Raw genomic sequence first — 16969 nt, forward strand, 5'->3', positions numbered from 1 at the left:
GGAAAAGCTCAGCAGTTTAAAGGAAGGCAAGTCAAAAGGGGAAAGAGCAGTTGGGCAGCGGCTGACTCAGAGGCAGGAGCGTGGGTGGGCACATGCTCTTCCTCCAGGGATGGAGCGGGAGAGGCTGCAAAGTCCCTGAGCTGGGAGTGACGGGGAGCACAAAACAGGCTGGTCACCCTATGGAGCACCAGCATGCTGAGCTGGAAGACGGCCTGGATTGAGGGAAGGGCTGGAGGGAGGCTGCAGAGGAGGTTTGGCTGACCCAGGCTCAGAGGAGCGGGCTCTGAGGTACGACACTTGGGCTCCCCCAGGGTGTCTGCAAGCACCAAGGCTCGCAGCACCGCAGGCACCCCCTGCTCTCCTTGCCTCCCTCTTACCGTTGCACACGACAGCCACGTCTTCGTAGTGGTAGCAGTTGTGGATGCCCCAGCCGTGGCTCCAGCACTCGCTCAAGGCTGCTTCCCGGCCCTTGCAGTCCACGTTGTCCAAGAAGATGGGTCCGCTCCCTTGGCCGAAGGTCATGGCGGGCGGGAGGGTGATGGCGTGGCCGCATCCCAGCTGGTGACACACCACGTTGGCATCCACAATGTCCCAGTCGTCATCGCAGACTGTGCCCCAGGAGTCGTTGTAGAGGATCTCCAGTCGGCCCTGACACCGGCTGGGCCCGTTGGCAAGACGTATCTCTGGAATGACGGGCAGAGAGAGGTCCCTCAGCGGGCAGCCAGCCCATCCTGGGGCCAAGGAGGTGACAAACACCCGGTGGGTGCCATGGGGGGGGCGTGAGCCCTCTCTGCACCAAATCCCTGCTCCTTAAAGGCAATGGTGGCCCTTCACAACCCACAAGGAGCTGCTGGTTGCTGCTGCCCACTGGATGGTGAGGCACGGGCTTCTCTTTGTCCGCTGGAAGCAGCGGACATGAAGACTGCACACAGCTCAATACATAAATGAGATGAACCGTCACCCCATCATCTTGCCTACTCACGGCCTGGGCAGTAACCCGGTGGGGAAGAAGAAAGCAGACACACAACATCACGTGATGCCATATGATGCGAGTGACACGTGATGTAATTAGCAAATTGTTATTAGCCTCAGCGAATGTGTCTGGAGCTGGTGCCACTTAGGAGTCGGTGGGATGGAGATGATCTCTCAAGCTGCTGGCGATGGGGGGGCAGGCCTGGAAGCATCCCTGGCCTGCCACATTAAGGGAATTGCTCGCTTAGGCATGAGGAATGGCACAGGGACAGGGACTCGGCAGGAGGTGGCAAAATTCCTCTCTCAGGATAATAAGCGGAACAGGGATAACAAAGAATCTTTATTTCCTTTCTGTAATAGAAATTTAGCTTTTTGTCGCTGCTTTTTGTCCAAAACCAATATGCTTCCTTTTTGAAATTCTCCAAACCCCATTTTTAACAAACAAACAAACAAACAAACAAACGGCATTTTTTTCAACTACAAAATTTTCTAGAGGAAAGCAACTTTAAGAGAAGAATCTCACCTGGGAATGGCAAGGGCCCAGGCTCAGAGGTGTTGCCTGCAGGGAAAAAGGAAAAGGATCAGATCTCCCCAATGTCCTCGCAGCAAGCAGAGGAGGGATGTGGCTCAGAGGGTGACGGCAGCAGGGATGTGGGTTGACCCGGCAGCCCCCTGGACCCTTCCCTTTTATGCACAGACCTGAGTGTTTTAGGGGAAAAAATACTCCCCCTGGCACAAGGCATCATTCCATCTGCTTCGCAGATGGGGAAATTGAGGCTCCATGGTGGGACTGTGCTTTAAGTCCTGGTCCACCCTTGTTGGTGCAGCTCCCCAGGATGCAGTGTGGATGGGGGGTGCCATTGCTGACCTGCTGTGAGCCCCAGGCACCTCCTGTACCCTCCTGCCCCATCTCCCCATGGAAAACTCAGGGTGTGGGATGGGAAGGAGGAAAACCAGTCCTGCCTGGCACAGGAAACTCGCTGGAGATCTGATGGAAGATGCTGCACTGGGAATCCCGATGTGCATTTTAATTCCGGTGTTCTTTTTTCCCCCAGCAAAGTCTGTTTTCCCAAGCTCTGTATTTATACGTACGTACCAGCACGCCTGTTGACAGGATGCAGCCACCTTCCGGGATGGGAACGGGCAGTCCTGGAGAGCTGCAGGCAGGATAACCCTTCCGGTGGGGCACGGGGGGAGCCCTGCTCTGCAGCCCACACTCAGGGCCACAGCCTACAAGGCACCAGTGGGTTCGGACTGGGGTGGGGGATGGAGATGTAGGTGCCCACCCCCCCACCTGCCACCCTCTGGGGTGCATGGCATCTCGCACCAGGTGCCGGTGGCACCGTCAGCTGCTCAAGGAGAAGGGGTGCCTTAAAAACTGGGAGGGAGCGGAGGGGAGCACAGCCATGGTTCCGAGCCCTCCCGGCGACTGGAGCCCAGGGGATGCTGCTGAGAGCTTTACGAGAGTTTGCGGCAGGGATGTCTTCCACAAGTGAGAAGGAGCTCGGTGGAGCAGAGGGAGCAAGAGTCTGGAGGGGAGGGACTCCTCCATTGTCTTCCCAATTAAACCTAAATGCTTTCATGTGGCAGTAGGGGGAAATCCAGGTGCTGCTCAGCTCCTGCAACACCAGGGGTGGTGTAATCCAGGGGCGTCGGGAAGTCAGGATGGGGTGTCTGGTTCCCAGCCAGCTCAGGAAGGGCAGCAGCAGGTTTGCAATATGCAGCGTGCCGTCGGGCAATAGCTGGGGCTTTCCTTTGGGTCACAAACCCACGTTTATCCTATTGTTTTCCAGCCAGCCTCACCACTTCAAAGAACCTGACTTAAGGGGTTACGTTGGCCAGGCCACATCCACCACCCAAGGGAACGAGGGGGGTGAGAGTTTGGGGACACAGACAGACAACAGGTGATTTTTGCCCTGGGTCTTTAATTCCTATTTAGTTCTCAGCCCTCTCTGACCAGTATGAACAAGCAGCATCCAGAGGGAGCTGAACGCTTGCAGGATGCATCCCCATCCCAGTCAGCTGGCTTTAAATAAGGACTCTGAAAGCACCCTGCCAGCAGCCCCGCATCCAGGGATATGGATGCTCAGGGCGGAACGTGGCCAGAGCCAAAGCTCCCCCTGGGAACACACTGCTCCATCAGGCTGGGCCCTCTCCCACAGTTTGGGTGTTATTTGGGCACAAAAACCCTCTCAGCCCCAGTTCAGGGAGATGCAGTGTCCCAGCCTGGGGCACTGAGGGCTCCAGCTTGTCCAGGGGTCACAGCAAAATGATCACCATGCCCTCGGGGACAGTGGATGAGGATGGTGGCTGGACCTCGTGGATGTCCCCGTTGATGTCCCTGCAGATGCCCCAGGAATTTGCAAGCCCTCAGCAGATACTCGAGGGCTGCAGGGATCTCCTCCGGCATCCAGGGTACCTGGGGCTCGGCACTCTGGCTGCACAGGCCTCTCCCATGGATGACACCTTCCAAACAAATGAAATCCCTCCACGCTAATTCCAACAGCCAAGGGCTGATCAAGGGTGGTGGCTCCGTGGCCTCTTTTCCTACCCCTGGTTTGGACCAGCCCTGTCCTGCTTCATGTTCAGCAGTGACTTGAAGGTCCGGAGATGGATGTCCCCGCCGTGAGAAGCAGCGTGAGCCTGGAGGGGACAGTTGAGCAGACGAACACCCTCCCTTTTGCCTTGCTAGGACGTGTCCTGGGAGACCATTGAGTCAGCTACAAAACAGTGTTGTCAAAGAACGACCTAAAACCCCCAAAAGAAATGAGAGTAAGGCAACTGCTGGGCTCTAACTACGACTTAGCGCCCAGGAGCAGGGGCTGGGAGTGAGAAGCCACCCGTACCTGGGATGAACAATGGCAGCCAGGGAGCTCTGGTGCTGCTGCCCTCCCCAGCCACCTCAGGCAGGCCCGGACAGGCTGGAAAGTGATGCTGGGATGCTGGCAAGAACTGGGAATTAAACAGGAGAGACCAAGGGGCCAGAGAGGCTGGATCCCTGAAGGAGAGGATGGGGAAGGACACAGCAGCCCTGTGGGCTGGATAATAGGAAAGAGGTAATTCAGATCACCTCTGCACCAGAAATGTGGAGATGCAAGGCTTTTTAGGAAGAGTGTTTGATCCTGGTTTGTATTGATTTTTAACACCTAGTCCGCTCCAGTGCTGAAAAGGCAGTGGATAAAAAGGGCATTGTTAAATATTCAACATTCATCTCCCTTTAAGTCAAAATCAAAGCTCTGAAATATTCATTTGAGAGCATCCTCCAGCAAAGTCAAGAGAGACCTGAAAAAATATGCCTGATATGTCTACATTAATGAGGAACGAGAGGAAGCCGGTATGTGTTGAGAAGAGAGCGGGCCCTCCGCACTTCTCTGATCCAGCTTCACAAAGCCAAAAGAAAAGGGGAAACCAGCTCAAGTAAACATCACCGCTCTCTGGGCACAGAGCTAAATAAAGCCGACAAATGGGAAGACAAACTGCCCTTCGTTAGCGACTTAGCGGTGCCCATTAACGAAGAGAACCGGGAGAGCCCAGCAGTGCAGGGGACAGCGGCAGAGCCAGTGGGGTCACCCCGTGGTCCCCACACCACAGGCAGCTCGGAGGGGGGAAGATGGGAAGCTCCAGCTGAGGAGATGAGAACTGTAAAACCTGATTTAATCCAATTAAGGTGTCTGACTACACCTTAATTGCCTGCTTTTTGGCTGGCTTTGTCTTGGCAGAGCTTTGTTGAGGCAGGAAGGTGTTACCAACCGCCTGGCTGCAATTACACTGATGAAGTCACACCAGGATAATTACGCTGCCGCAGCGCTCGTGCGGACCCTCACCCGAGAGCAGAAATGGCTTTTTCCAGTTCCAGTTAAATGCTTCCTGGCCTGGCCGGACAGTAGTGGCTCAGGACTGAAGACAGGGATGGGCGCTCATCGCACCCATCGCCTCAGCAGGACCAGTCCCACGGCTCCCATCCCACTGCCTGCTGTGGGGTCAGCCCTGTGCCATCCTGTTGCTGGCAGCTGCCTGCTCCGGCTCCTGCCTGCTCCAGCGTCTGTCTGCTCCAGCGCCTGCCAGCCCTGAATGCTGAACTTGCCATCATGCACAGGTCACAGTGGGGGATCAGAGCTGGACCATCCCTGCGCTCCCTCCATCCCTGTGCACACTCAGTGCCGCTGGGGACATTGTGATATTCCTGCTCATGGCTCCCTGTGATGAAAATCTGCCCACCGATCTGAGGCCAGGAGGGAGATCATGGGTCCCTAAAATTGCCCCCTCCCACCACACCACGCAGGAGCTCACCAGTGGGGCTGAGGAGGAGAAGGAGGACCATGGGTGGCATCAGGGGGAAAGGCAGTACCCCAATGTCCAGTTTTCCCACGCCGTGCCGGCTGGCTGGACAGGGACCGAGCCTCATTGCTGCACCGTGGTCCTCCCGCAGACGGGTGAGCAGAGGAGGTTGTCCCTGAAAGATGCAGGCAGCGGTGTTAGTGCTGATGGCCAGGCGAGCCCTTGCCCCAGCAAGGGCCATGCAGGACCTGCAAACAACTCCTTCCTTGGCACTTGCTGGAGCAGTGACCAGGAGTCACATGAAAAATAACTCAGGTTGGATTTATGGAAAAGAAGGGATTTTTTTTTTGAGTGGCAAGATGGAGCTGCAGGGCCTCATCCCACCAGTGAGACAAAACTGGAAGCAGCGAGAGCCTCAGGGCTGGGCTGCTGCACGGGCAGAAGGATGGACCTCAGACCCTCCAGGACACCTGAATGTGGAGCCTCAGAGCCCTTGCCCAGGGTCTTCAGCCCCCAAGACATTCAGGGAACCATCCAGTTTGCATCCACATGGAGCTTGTCCTCCTGTTCTACATGAGGCTATAAGCAAACCCCATAGCACGTATAGACCATATACCCCATACCACACATGGGTAAACTGAGTCACACAGCAAATCCAGGCAGAACTGGGAAGCAGCTCCCCATCCACACAAACCCGAAAGGCACTTCCTAAACCATGGAGTGGCCCTAGTGCTCCAGCAAGTCACATCACACAATCCCCTTTGGAAAGGGATGGCGCTTCATTTCACCTCCAGCCAGGCTGCCCACCCCATGTCCCCCCCGCAAGGCTGCTCCGGCTCTGCCGGTGGGAAACGCTCAGCTAAAGCCCAGCCTGGACACAGCCGTGGCTGACTCTGCTTGGCCTCGCTCCTCTCCCTCCAGCGGGCTCCTGGAGTCCATGCCCACCTCCTCCTGCCTGAAGAGGGCACCTGCTCCATGGGTGGCACAGTCTCCCTGCTCCCGGGGGCCCTTTCTGTTGCCCAGCCTGTGCTGGGGTCCCCATAGGGTCCCACCAGGCAGCAGGTGGTCAAATATGGCACTTGAGCTACCAAAACGCCATTGGGTCCCTTGCACCCATCTTTCTTCCTCACCCCATGACAAGTTAATGCACCCAAGAGCTCCCCAGGGAAGCTCCAATCCCTGGTCCCTCATGTCCCTCAAGACCTCTGTACCAACCACCCACCATGAGACCTCTGTGCCTCAGCTGGCACATTCCCAGGGGCTTTACCCGGAGAACCCTGTTGCCTCCACGCATCGTTATCCCAGGAAAGGCATTTCTGTGGGAAGACAGAGATTTCTGGGGTCTGACAGGACAACCCCATTCACCTGGGGATGGAGACACAGACTCCATGGGGATGAGATGGGAAGCAAATGGAATTATCAGGCAGAAAATGAGGAAGAGATTAAATATCATAAGATACCATTTCCCCTTTATTTACTGCTCCCTTCAGAAATTCCTGCCCACGTGCTGGATTTCGAGCTCTGTTTCACTCACGCCCTGTTGGGGAGTGGGAGGGGGGCTGATCCTGCTCTCCGTTACACCTCTGGGAAGCCGGAGCAAGGTCCCAGCCACCCCAGGAGTTGGCCTGACAGCAGTGAGCACTGGAGGAGGAGTGCCATCGTGAGGATGCTTTCACACGCTGGCTCCAAAGCCAGGTTGTAAATCTCGGCTACGCAGAGCCCTAAAACGAGTCCCTCCGGCCGACGCAAGTCACGACATCTCCTGAAGGGATGGGCAGGGGCTGCTGCTGCTGGAGGCATCTACTGATGGTCAGAAACTTGGGAAAGGATGTTGAAATCTGTAGCGGTGACCAAACACCCCCCTGCTGTGGAATCCCCTCATCCAGCCTTTCACAGCTACTGGTTTTCCAGTGTGGAGGCACCGGGTGGGAAGAGCTCCCAGGTGGGACCACGGGCCAGTGCCGTGTCCACGCAGCCAAGACCACAGGTTGGGAGGGCTCCCAAGCCTCCAGACCAAGCCTTTGACTTCGTTGCCTGCATGAGCAAGAGGCGAAGGTAGCACAGTGCTGGGGGCGCAGGATGGAGCCCCGGTGGATGGGATATGGCCCCGTCCCACCTCCCGCTCTCACCGCTCAGCTCCTGCTGACCGAGCCGCAGGAGGAGACCCGCCAGCAGACAGACAGCCCGGTGATGGGGGAGGAAGATCAATCTACTCTCTAAGGTGGTGGTTTTCAATACTCCATTCATCCCTCCTGCGGCACCGAATAATGTCGCCTTTTGTCCCGCCGGCCCTCCCCGCTCTCTGGTGGGGCAGGGCGGACAGACGGCCCCTCCGCCATCCTGCTCCCGCCAAAGCCCAGTGGCATGTCCTGCTCTCAGGGACGCTGTCATCGCTGTGCCTGAGCCAGCGCGTTCCTGCGCCCTGGCAGGGCGGCAGCGGGCATTAACCGCTGCAATGCTGTGCCACGGCCTCCCCCTGAAAGGTAAACCCCGTCTTCCCTTCTCTGTCTGGGCTTTTCCACCTGCTTCTCCATCCTCACCCATCTTCTGCTGCAGACTGAACCCCCTTTCCCTGCACCCGGGTGTGTCGGGGCCCTTTAAGAATGCCTATAGATTAAAAACTGCTTTTGAGCCATAATGAACCATCATGGCATGATAGCAAAGCGCTGCTGAGAGAGTTGATGAACGTAGGTTTCTGAAAATGCCTTCAAACTGAAGACGTCCCAGCTGCGAGGGGTTCTATAAAACAAGCCCCAGCCACGCACCTGATGGAGAAAGCAGCATCCCCCCTGCACGCCCCCGTCCCGCACAAGCGCAGACCACCGCATCCGCGGCAAAACATGCAGGGTAGGAGCTGGGCTCTAACGTGGGGTGCGGAAAGTCCCTGCTTTCACCCCAAATAACACCCACCACAGCAGACACACTGTGCCCAACCAGCTCTGCCCTCGGTGCAAACCCCCTCCTCCCGCCTGGACACAAGACCCCACGGTCCTTTGGCCCCTTTGGTCCCCCTTGGCCACAGCTGGGCCAACCCCCCTGCTCTCTGTCACTTCTTCCACTTTTCAATTATTCAAGCTACTTCACAAAAAATTACAGTCTTTTAGCTGCCACCACCCCGCCAGATCATTATTTGTAATTACCACACTGACCTAAAGAAAAGCATTGTAAATCCACTTACCTGTTTGGTATTTTCTTTCCAGTATAAAGATGGGTTTATTGAATCCCCCCCAAAAAAGTGTTCTCTTTTGAAGCAAAGGAAAAGGCTGGCCAATTAGTTAATCTTTTAAAAAATAATTGTTGAAATGAATATTCCTTCTTATCCCAGGGGAGAGGTCATGGGGATAAGGCAGGAATTTTTTCTTTAGGTGAGATTTTGCTTAGTAAATTTTAAAAAACCTCACACACACCCAAAAAAAAAAAAAAAGAAAGAAAGAAAGAAAGAAGGAAGAGAAAAAAGATCTTATCCATCAACCGAACAGCTCCAGACCATCATCCCTGTGCACCTTGGGGCTGGGAGGTGGCTGCTGCCCGCTGGGTCGCAGCTCTAACGCGGGACGGCAGCCCTGCATCCCATCCTGGGGCAGATCATCCGGAAGGCAAAGGAGAAGGAGAGGGAGGAGGAGGGGGGAGAAGAAGAGGAAGAAGGAGAGAGGGAGGAAGAGAGGGAAGACCTCTAAGGAGACATGGTGGGGAGGGAATGGCTCGGGTTTCAGGAAGGCAGGCAGGGACGCATCCTTAAATTGGGTGCTGGCAGAGCCTGGGTTACGCCTCAGGGGAAGGGAGAAGCTCTTTCAGAGAATTTGGGCTTTCAGCTCCTTCCCACCTCCCTCTTTTCTGAATGCCCCTGGAGAGGAAACCAGCAATAACTATCTGGCTGGAAAGATTTCTGTCTCGATGCCTGAGCCAGCTCGGGGATGCAGCCGGAGGGGACGGTCCCAAGCCTCCTGCTCTGCCCAGAGTCTGTGGGGACTGCTTGCAACAGGCCCCACTCCTCCTGCAAAACATGGTCCTTGCCACCTCTTCCTGGGCAAGAAATTGCCTTCAAAGATGATTTTTTTGCAGGATTTTTCCTGCCTGGCCACCCCAGGCAGCTGAGGACATTAGGGAGACCTGCCATGTCCTTGCAGTCTCAGCCCTTTGTGAGGGATGTTCATACCCCGGGGCTGGAAACCCTTCCCATCCACCTCCACCACCTCATGTGCTACATATTCATGTGGTCTCTTTCAGCTCCCAACTGGGTCAAATTTCTTTATTTTAAAGGGAAGTGTGTATTTAACCATTTTTAAAGCATGCTGGCCACACTTCTCTGGATACAGCCCAGGATACGGTTGGCTTTCTGGGCTGCCAGCGCACACGGCCGGCTCATGTCCAGCTTTTCACCCCCAGTCCCCCAAATCCTTCTCCTCAGGGCTGCTCTCGATCCACTCTCCACCCAGCCTGTCCTTGTGCTTGGGATTGCCCCGACGCACATGCAGGACCTTGCCCTTGGCCTTGTTGAACTCCATGAGGTTGGCATGGTCCCACCTCTCCAGCCTGTCCAGGTCCCTCTGGATGGCATCCCTTCCCTCCAGTGTGTCCACACACCACACAGCTTGGTGTCATCAGCAGACTTGCTGAGGGTGCACTCGATGTCACTGATGAAGACACACAGCACTGGTCCCGACACCGACCCCTGAGGAACAGCAACAACCATTGCAAGTAAAAGCCTGACACTGCAAGACTCAGGTCTCAGCAGCCTTGAAAGCAACAGAAAAAGGACCCCAAATGTACTGGGTTTCCTAGTTTTGTGAATTCTGAAGCTCCCCAGCAATTTCAGGAGTCTGGAGTGCTTTTGGCTTTGAACACATCAATCCTAGGATCAGTGGGATTCCTGTCCCCGCTGTCGCAGGAGGCAGCAGTTGCTCTTGTTGCTGCATTGCTCATTTACTCCTGCACAAAGCCCAGACCCATAAACACCCTTAAACGCCTGGACTTCGTGTTTTAACTCAGTACAAAGCAGGCTGCAGCTACAGCCATCACTAACTGCACGGTTGCCCATCTGCCATTACTTTCCGTAATTCAGTAATTAGCAATTAGGCATTTACTTCTTATTTCCCAGTAGCAGCAGAGTTATAATTAGCCAGATCGCAAATGCAAGTTTCAAAGGTGCCTTTTAAGTTTGTTTTGCCTAAACTTTGACAAATTCCCTGACATCCTGGCTAGCTGCCAGGGCCCATGGGCTGGAAATCATCCACCTCAGCATCGATCTGCAGCCAGACTTTGCACACCAAGCACAAGCCACCCTAAACGCCCAGGGGTAAGGTCAGGAGCTCGAAGATTCTCTCCACCCTCTCCGTGATTTCTTGGAGCATCTGAGCAGCATCACAGACGTTTCCCAGGCCTGCATCACTGCTGCATATGCTTTGAGTGGCTTGGCAGAATCAGACTCTGGGCTTCCGCTGCTCCGAGGAAGGGAAAACACAGCCAGCCTTATTCAGGGAACAGTCACAACATAAGAAAGGCTAATTATGAAACCCCACAGGGCAGCAGCACTGTTCTCTTGTTTGCTAGGAAAAAAACCTCTTTTTGTCCTTCATGAGGGTCCTGCTGCCTAGTCCCTCAGGGACATCGGTGATGCTCATGGGACAGTGACTTCTGGGGGGGGTCAGGGTGGTGTAGAGCCATGCCCACGTCCACGCAGCATCTGCCACGGATGGCTTCCTAGGGCGACGGGGCGGATGGCACCTACAGCAGCTGTCACCAGATCTCTCTTCTGTGCTGGCGGCTCGGTCACGGGTGGAAGCTGGGGAAAACCAGCGGCTCACAAACCACAGAGCTTCCAGAGAAAGGAAAAGAGAAAAGACCTCCCTTTTCAACGAGCTGGTGAGATATAGAGAGGAGAGAGAAACCCATTTGTATGCGCTACGCCTTTGCCAGGAAATACGTTGGTGATTTAGAAGAAAAGCCTGGTGCAAAACAGAAAAGCCACAAGCTAAATCAAAAGGCATCTTTTTGCCGGCAGGAGGAAAGGACGGAGCTGTTCCTCACGACACCAGCTGCTGTGGTGAGCCATTAGCCGGGTTATAATGAATGACAAGTTTCCCCTGCTGATTACTGAGCTAAATCACGACATTTAGGGGTTTCCTTCCCACTGCCATGTGCATTTTGGGGAGCGCCGGCGTGAAGGATGCTGTGCCTGCAGCTGGATGGAGCCTCCCCTCCTTCCACGCCTTCCTGCGTTCCTGCTGCCTATCTATGGGCAGTGGATGGGACCCTGAGACTGGGGTCCTGGGAGAGGAGCTCTCACACCCCAAACCAGCCAGTGGCCAGCAGCCTTAGGAGAAGGGAAAGCTGGAAGTGGAGCACAAGAGCATTTCAATTTCCATGTCCCGGCATCAAGCCCAGCCTCGGTGCTGCTGGAGCCGCAGTCCCAGCACACCCCAGTACTATTTGGTAAGCCAAGTGCTAATTTTAACGTATTTTCTGGCAGCTGGGAAGCACCGACGGAAGGGCAGGGCTGCAGGAAGGGCAGCGGCAGCCCCCAGAGAGGCTGAGCATTGCCCTCGGCTGCAGCAGGCTGGAGCTGAGGGAGAGGTACCCATCCCCTCCCCGGACAAAATCACCTTTGTTCCTCCCGGTAATCTGCTTCCTGACCAACGTGCTGCAGGAACCACCCTGGCCAGGTGAGAAAGAGCAGCCCAAGGACACGGTGCTGACAGGCAGCTCTGCGGAGCGCCAGCTGATCCGTGCCATGGGCTCCGGCCAACATCCAGAGATGCAGAGGAGCCGGCACAGACTGCAGGGTGGAAGAGGGGATGGGAACGCACTCGCTGTGGACCATTAGCTTTGGGGTACACCTCTAACTCCCTCCCTTTTCCGCATCCCCTCTCTGGGGTGAAACCTCAGCCTACACTGGGCTCCCGGCAGCGGGATCCTATGGGACAACAGCCACTTATACACCACGTTTGTTGGGATCAGTGCTCGGCTGCTCCTCCGCTCGCGTCTGCCAGCAGCGGGGACCAGGGGCTGCCCGCTCCTGCCTCTCTTACTGGTGTTGGTCGGGACTGCCGCAGCTGAAGTGCTTTTAAACAGAGGCCAGCCAGCTCGGCCCGTGCCGAAGCGTGTGGTCGAGAAGGGGTGACCAGCCTGGGGACAGGCAGACTGACGTGACAGACGGGGTGGATGGCGCTGCTGGCCAGCACGGGGACCTGCGTGGGATGGAGATGCCGTGTCCGAGCCTGATGCTTCTTCCAGGCTGATCCTGAAAGCCTCCAGGTGCAAGGGCTGCCCAAGGCTCTCCGGAGGGAGGGAGAGAAGGAGGGAGGGATGGATGGAGGGATGGAGGGATGGCAGGCAATTCCAGCTGCCGCACGGATGAGTGGCACTAGGTGGCACACATTTTCAGGCAGAAACGTTAGAGAGTGCTGGGAGAGGCGTTGGGTTTGGGCAGAGAGCCAGGCTCTGCCTGCTCCAGGGAGCCAAAGCGATGGGCAGAGCAGGGAGAGCGCTGTCCGTAATTAGCGCTACCGGCGAGGTGAGGACAGCCAGAGCAGGCGAGACGAGCACACGAAACAGGGGACTCGGCACCAGCGGTTCCTTGGCTGGATTTTGCAAAGGCAGGGATGGAGAGAGACCTTTATCAGGGCCTGTGGTGACCGGACAAGGGGCAGGGGCGCTAAACGGAAAGAGGGTAAATGTAGTTTGGTCATAAGTAAGAAATATTTTATGATGAGGGTGGTGAGACAAGGGAACAGGTTTCCCAGAGAAGCTGTGGATGCCTCATCCCTGGAAGTGTTTAAAGTCAGGTTGGATGGAGCTTGACGCCACTTAATCTGGTGGAAGGTGTCCCTGCCCACGACCAGGGATTGGACTAGATGGTCTTCAGGGGTCCCTTCCAACCCAAACCATTCACAATTCCATGATTTCCCCAGAGAAGGCAGGCAGTAGGGCACAGTGAGGTTAGCGCACCTCACGGAACATCTCCCACCACCAGCTGGGACCAGGGACACGTCCCCTCCGGCAGGCAAATCCCAGGTGTCAGAGAGCAAGGTCACCAGTAAAAGTGGGACGGCCATAACAGACCCCATCTCTGCGTTGTCTAATCGGTCCCTGGCAGGGACCAGCAACAGCTGCTGCAGAGGAAAATGAAACGAAATTTCACCTATTATCCTCTGCCTGCAGAGGAATTTCTTTCTAATTCCTGTCACTTTGGGTTTGTCTGCTGAGGGAAATTAATCTGAAATCAAGCGGGCTGTGAATTCTGAGTGCCGCAGCAAGCCTGAATAGCTTGGACAGACAGTTTTCTAAGTGGCTGGGCTATTCCCTGGAGCACCAGGCTAACCCTGGCAATTTAACAGAGCCTCAAGCATCAGGTCTGATACACATTAGTGTAGGACCTTGAGTCAAAAACATGTGAGATGGAGCAGCCATGAAGGAATTAATTCAATAGCCTTCCAGCCTCGCTGCAAGAAAAGCAACAGGGAGAAGACAAATATTTGGCTCGTTACCTTCCTGTGTGGATGGCTCACACAGAAGGTGATCCCGTGTTGGAAGACTCGCGGCTTTGTATATGGATTTGAGAGCGTGCAGAGAAGGTTGTTCATGTGTGTGCAGGTGGAAAACAAGGGATCCAGGTGAAAAACAAAAAGCATAAGGGACTGTGTTAAACTCTGTGGATCATTAGAGTAAAAACCATATCAGATCTCCTATCAAATGTTGTGGCAGACGGTGAGGACGATGAGGCCTGCATCCCTGTGAAGAGCAAACAGGGTCCCTAAGGAGAGCCAGACACTTCAAGCTCAAAGAGCATCGAGCATCTTGGCAGCCACCCTCACACAAAATACTTGAAGGAATTGGTGCAGTGGGGTTTGATGGGCCCAGGATTCATGCTGCACGTGGTGCCTCAGCTCTGCTAACCCCTTCCAGGGTGTTGGACTGCCACGGGGTACAGGGAGAGCTGTGGGAAGAGGGTGACTGAGGTTCAGCAAAGCGTTTCTGCTGCTGAGATGAGACACCTTGGCTGTCTACTGTGCCCTGCAGAGCCTTCCACCTGCCCTGGTGCAGGATGTCCAACCAGAGCAGCTCATGAATCCCTGCTCAAGAATAAATAATAAAGAATAACATATTCTCATAATAAATAAATAAATAAATCCCATAGCTTAGCTCATGCAATTTTAGACTTTCCCCACAGCTCAGTCACCACCTGGAGAGTTTATCCCCATCGTACAGCCCTTCCCTCTTCCCACTAACGACACCCAGTGCACCTCTGCTCTCCCGCAGCCCTGCAGCCCTTATCTGTAACACCCTTCACACCCCGTACCATCGCCCAACGCCCTGGCCCAGCTTCCCTCACCAGCCAGGACTCCTTGCTCCTCACACGCAGCATCTCTTTCTCTCCCAGCCATGCCGCGTAGCTCTTCCAGGCCCAACATCATCTATTTGTCGCCATCCTCGGTTCTCCCTGAAAACTTTTCCTATTTGGGATCAGAGAGTATTTAATGCCTGTCTACCTGTGCAATTGCACAAATCAGAATCTGCTCCCAACACGGCTTCATAAAACGTACTTATCTATTTTTCAGGCTTGTGTGTATCAAAGTAGAAAGGAAAAAAACCCTTCGCATCACTCTTCGGTTCCTGATTACAGCCTCAGGGACCGGAATTCTAAGCACCTGAGTTGTAAATGGGAAACTTATTGCTTAAACAGTCACATTACAAGCAGGCTATCAATCACATTTGGCAATTATTAGTACTCTGTGAGTATTTTGAACTCAAGTATGTGACAGTCTCATCCATCCTGCCACAGAGAAATTCGTGGGCATTTGCATACGAGGCTGAACTGCAGGGAGGTAGGGCTCTGGAGGATTTTTAACGCAGCTGCAATGGTTATGTGCTCGGCATCATACATTTTCTGCAAGCAGAAAGCTGACCCTGTATCAGCACCGTAAAGTTGAGTCCCACGTATTTAACCCGGGAAGCAGAGTTTTATATCATCCCTCCATGCCTATGGTGTAAGGTGGTTCTATATGGTAATTTTGCTACAATTACTGAGTCCAAGCATAAGGTATTTTATTTTTATAAGCCTTTGGAGCAGCTCTGGGGAAGGTGCATCACGGCACGTGGTGGGTGAATCAGCGCTGCTGGGTGTAAAGTCCAGGGAAGTTTAAAGTCACTCGATAAGGACCGGTGAACGCTTCCTGACCGTGACGTGTCTTGGTGGTGGCTTTGACTTCTGCTCCTGAAGCACCCACCAAGGGAAAAACCCAGGTGGGGTCTGACCTACCTCCGACGCCATGTTAAGAAGCAATCCACCCATCCGCAGGCTGTTCCAGAACGAACGTAATCTCTAAATGAACACGTACGTCGCGCACGGGGTCGGTGGTTAGAGATACCTGCTCCATGCACACGTTATATTTAATGATCCTCATCCCCTGTGCAAACAACGCACATGGCAATGATCTCCAGGGCGTTGTTTCTGGTTTACGTGAATGTAAATGAAACCGAAAATTACTGTCCTCAAGGCCGTAGGTGATCAATCGCCGGCTGGTTCTGGCTCCGGGTGGCTGCAGCCCCCCTGGACTCGCACACCCCCTTCAACGGGACGAGTCGGTGTCTAGGAAGCAGCTCCCAGAGATGACATCCCGAGGCATTAAGCTTCATTAGAGGCTGCACCTCTAACGAGATGTAGGCGTCACAGGCTCTGCTGAGCCACGACACCGGCAGCATAAATATGTCTGATGTTCTCTAAAAGGAGCAAACTCTGCATCCTGGACCCAAGATTCTGCAGAACCGGTGGCAGGAGGAGACCCTGATGCCACCCGTCCCAGGGAATCCCACAGCCGGTGCTCGGCTCTGGATAGGGACACAGGTTGCTCCCTGCTCTGCTCTGCCTTGTTCCACAAAAAAATGCCCAGCTGCGGAGCAGTGCAAGAGGGAATAACCCAGAGCAGGAGCAGAGCAGGAGTGGAGCAGGATCAGAGCCCTCCGAGGCACGGGGAGTGCAGGGGCTGGGTACCGCTCGCTGAGCATCAGCACCAACACCTCACTCATTAGGCATGAGCAAAAAACCCAGATTTTAATGAAAGGCATGAAAATAAAAAATATTTTCAAAGCTGCAAAGCAAGAGTGCTGGTTTTCGTCAGGAAAGTTAATTTTCTTCACAGAGGCTGGTACAAAGCTCTGTTTCTGGATTTACCCCTGGATGACCACACACTCACAGCATCTCACACTCACAGCATCTCACACACGGCACTATACACCCAGTATCACACACTCACAGCATCTCACACTCACAGCATCTCACACACGGCACTATACACCCAGTGTCTCACACTCACAGTATCTCACACTCACAGCATCTCACACACGGCACTATACACCCAGTATCACACACTCACAGCATCTCACACTCACAGCATCTCACACACGGCACTATACACCCAGTATCACACACTCGCACATCTCACACTCACGGTTTCTCACACTCGCACATCTCACACACGGCACTATACACCCAGTGTCTCACACTCGCACATCTCACAGTCACGGTATCTCACACAGTGTCACACACTCAGTATCTCACGCTCCCGGTACCGCGCACACCCCCTCGGGGTCCCGCCCGCCCACCGTCAGCACCCCCTGCACACCGGTACCACACCCGGCACCGCTCACGCGCACACGCGCCGCGTAACCACCGTTCCGCCACCCTCGCGCATGCGCAGTGCCCCCCGCACGGCACCCCACC

General features: G+C 54.8%; 1 protein-coding gene across 1 annotated transcript in view; it reads right to left on the minus strand.

Moving 5' to 3' along the window:
- The window catches only part of LOC104512435 (scavenger receptor cysteine-rich domain-containing group B protein-like), a gene marked incomplete at its 5' end in the record, with an annotated part of 3323 nt that extends 1792 nt beyond the window's left edge, over nt 1-1531 (minus strand). Inside the window, 2 exons of the mRNA XM_010155408.1 lie at nt 378-683; nt 1496-1531. Coding sequence (XP_010153710.1) covers nt 378-683; nt 1496-1531 — 342 coding nt within the window. The remainder of the gene's footprint in view (nt 1-377; nt 684-1495) is intronic.
- Nucleotides 1532-16969: the final 15438 nt, after the last annotated feature.

The sequence above is a fragment of the Eurypyga helias genome, unplaced genomic scaffold (assembly GCF_000690775.1).
Source record: "Eurypyga helias isolate BGI_N326 unplaced genomic scaffold, ASM69077v1 scaffold29037, whole genome shotgun sequence".
NCBI classification, from domain to species: domain Eukaryota; kingdom Metazoa; phylum Chordata; class Aves; order Eurypygiformes; family Eurypygidae; genus Eurypyga; species Eurypyga helias.